The 3,312-nt window shown below is 33.7% G+C and overlaps 1 protein-coding gene across 1 annotated transcript; it reads left to right on the forward strand.

The window, feature by feature from the left end:
* The first annotated feature begins 439 nt into the window (after nt 1-439).
* LOC132598648 (glyoxylase I 4-like) lies at nt 440-2,994 on the forward strand. The gene is made up of 3 exons (XM_060311641.1): nt 440-830; nt 1,273-1,607; nt 2,667-2,994. The coding sequence occupies exons 1-3, from the start codon at nt 598-600 to the stop codon at nt 2,762-2,764; spliced, it is 666 nt and encodes a 221-aa protein (XP_060167624.1). The 5' UTR covers nt 440-597; the 3' UTR covers nt 2,765-2,994.
* The last annotated feature ends 318 nt before the right edge of the window (nt 2,995-3,312 follow it).

A 3,312-nucleotide genomic window follows, 5' to 3' on the forward strand; every position in this document is an offset into this window, starting at 1 on the left:
CACATTGTAATTTTCTCTCCTATTTTCTCTTCCCCTACTCTTTATGTATTAAAAATAAATTTCAATTTTTTTTTTTAAGTAACAAAAGACCCCAATAAAAAAGGAGGGTAGGTAGGAGAGTTATGATCTGTCATGTGCTTTTGAAAAGTCATCCGCGTCACGATTCAAGAATATGGACAACCAAAACGTGATAACTGCTGGGAGGGGCCATCAAAAGTAATACTCCTATACTGGTAGTTGGTGATACTGAGGGGTTAGTTACTGTTACCCTTTGGTTGGTCGCGGATAAGACCATTATATTGTGTATACTTATTGATGACGTGTATGGACGTAGGATTTGATACGTACAATTTCCGTCTTATCCCCACCGCCCGACGCCCGACGCCCCTCTACCCACCCCCTGTACAAAAAAACCAAACACCCCTAGAGCTAGTCTTTTTGGTTATAAATATGTGTGCTTTGGCAATGGAAAGTTCCACAAAAAAAAATCTAGTATTCTTTTTTCCAACTAGCTAGCTAATTTCAAGATTGTCAATCACTATTATTCAGTCTTTCTAGTGTTTTTTGGAGGTTCAATTAACTTAAAAAGTAGAAATAATGGGCAGAGAAATTGTGAAAGCAGAATCAGTTGAGGAGACAAACTTCAACTGGCCATCAGATTCATCATCAACAACATCCTCTTTCGATGAGGAAAACAGGATGCCTTTGTTGGCTTTGAACCATGTTTCCTATGTCTGCAAGTCTGTTGCCAAATCTGCCCAATTTTATGAACAAGTCCTTGGCTTTGTCCTCATCAAGAGACCCTCTTCCTTTGACTTTGATGGAGCTTGGTAAATACATACACATTTCATCTTTAAATTGTTACTTTTACATACATTTGTCGGTTGGAGTAAGAATTTTTAGTATATCGAGTCTGAATTTCAAAAAATATAACTTATTGAGTTTTGGATAATTTATTTATACAGATTAAGTGGATATTTAACACAAATGTAGGGTAGTGCCGAACCCGCAAGTAGAAGTGTAACTCTACCCTACATTTGTGCTTAAGATTTGGAGAGAAAAAAACTAGTTCAATACCCTAAGATCCCGTTATGCACGGGATCCAGAGTAGGATCATCACATTGGATCTATTATGCAAGAGATTGCTTCTATAACTCTCATCAACGAACTTTTGGTCACACCATGACCATTTTTACCGTTGCGACAGTGCTCTCTTAAGATTTGAAATTAACTTAAATAAATCTGACATATTGGGTTGATTTTTTTTTTCAGGTTATTCAACCATGGAATTGGCATACATTTATTAGGTAAAGAAGACGTACAATCAAAGAAAGGGAAAATAAATCCAAAAGACAATCACATTTCATTTCAATGCACAGATATGGACCTTATCATTCAGAGATTGGAGCACATGGACATTGAATATGTTACAGCTACTGTGAAAGAAGGAGGAGTTACTGTGGATCAACTTTTTTTCCATGACCCTGATGGCAATATGATTGAGATTTGCAATTGCCATGTTTTACCTGTCCTTCCACTTTCCTCTTGCCCTCTGAAGAAGATGGCTAATCCAACCTTCAACCAAACGATGCCAGATCCCTTTTATGGTACGTAACATTACAATATTTCATAATGGTACAAGAAAACTTTAGCTTCTAAAGTAGTGCAAGTTTTTTTTTTTTTTTTTTAATGATTTAACTTGTATTTGCTGACGGTGTAAATTGACTTTAAAGTCGTAAGAAACATCATTGTGTTAAGAGGCCGACCCATATGGAATGGTGCCTTCGAAAAAAATTATATATATATATATATATATATATATATATATATTTAATTGTGCACTCTAACAAACGAAAGTGTCTTTGGGGCACGTTGATTGCAATTGCTGCTTCCCTTACTTGTCACGCTGAATCAAACCCGAATGTCACTTTTAATTATTTTTTTAGCCTATTTTTTTTTTTAAAATAAGCGTTAAATTGAGTTCGGCCTGATTCGAATCTGCATTGTCACCACATGTTGCACAGTCTTAGCCACTGAGCTATCTCTTTCTTTTACTTCACTGTGTTAAATTTTATTTATTATACAGAATTTATTTATTATACATATTCGACTTATATACTTGTATTATCGTCACTGCTACGCTATTAGTGATCGGTCTGACACAGTATTATCCTTTAGTCGTCATTATTTTTTTTTATTGGCATTTATGTTAAGATAATAGTGTCCGTGACGTCTTAAAATCCTGGGCCCGCCTCTGATTGTGTACGTCAAACTAATGAATGCATGTGTGTCTTTTGTACACATCTGTCACTTAATAATAGTAGTTAATTAATATACTTTTTTACTTTAATTTTTAATTGCTAAGATTAAATTAATTGGTTTGATATAAGCACATGGTCAATTTTTCTCATTACATAGAAGTTAAACTCGATTGACAATCCAACTTTAGTAGGAGAGATAAGTTAAACATGTCATTATTGTTATGTTTCAGTTAAACATGTCATAATTGCTTTGTTTTGGTATAAAGTGAACAAGCTATTTCACCCCAAAGAGGGAAAAAAGGAATAATTTCACTGGACATTGTAAAAAGTTAAAAAAGAAAATAGTAGTACTAGTTAGATTAGCATAATAGAGATGACTTCTAAATGATTTAATTGTAAATGCAGGAAATGGAACAGCAAATGCAAAGATGAACTGCGCTGGAGAAGTTGAATCTCTTATGATGGAAAATTTAGCATTGGACATGATAGACATTTCTTTTTGAGTGATAGATATAGAAAAAAGAATGATTTTGTCCCTTTTTTGGCCACCTCAATCATACCCTAAAAATCCTTTTTGTAATGTCATTATGTATTAGTATGTGCAGAGAGGTGTGAAAGAGCATATATAAATATAATATTGTACTCTAGGATTTTGTGTTTATGTTGATGCCATGATTCTGGGCGTCCATGTCAAAAAATAAATGACAGAAGGCATGTTATGTGTTCTAAGGAAGTCAACTCTTCTTATCAATTGCATTGTTAATTACTAATGTCTTTACTATAGCACTTTCTAGAGAAGTCTAATTTTCAGAAGTAGCTTATAGATTTAGTAATCCTTCGATTTTCAATGTATATGACTCTGTTTGATCGAACATGAATTACAAAATAAAGACTCGAGATGCACAAGTTAAAGCTATAAAATAAAATATATCAAAAGTAAGCTTAGTAAGTATCCTATTGTTTTCACAAAACCACTGCTTTATAATACGCTCAACTATCTCAATTCTTACATAGCAATTATATACACAAATAAACGGTAGGACTCCATTTT

The sequence above is a fragment of the Lycium barbarum genome, chromosome 6, assembly GCF_019175385.1.
Source record: "Lycium barbarum isolate Lr01 chromosome 6, ASM1917538v2, whole genome shotgun sequence".
Taxonomy (NCBI): Eukaryota; Viridiplantae; Streptophyta; class Magnoliopsida; order Solanales; family Solanaceae; genus Lycium; species Lycium barbarum.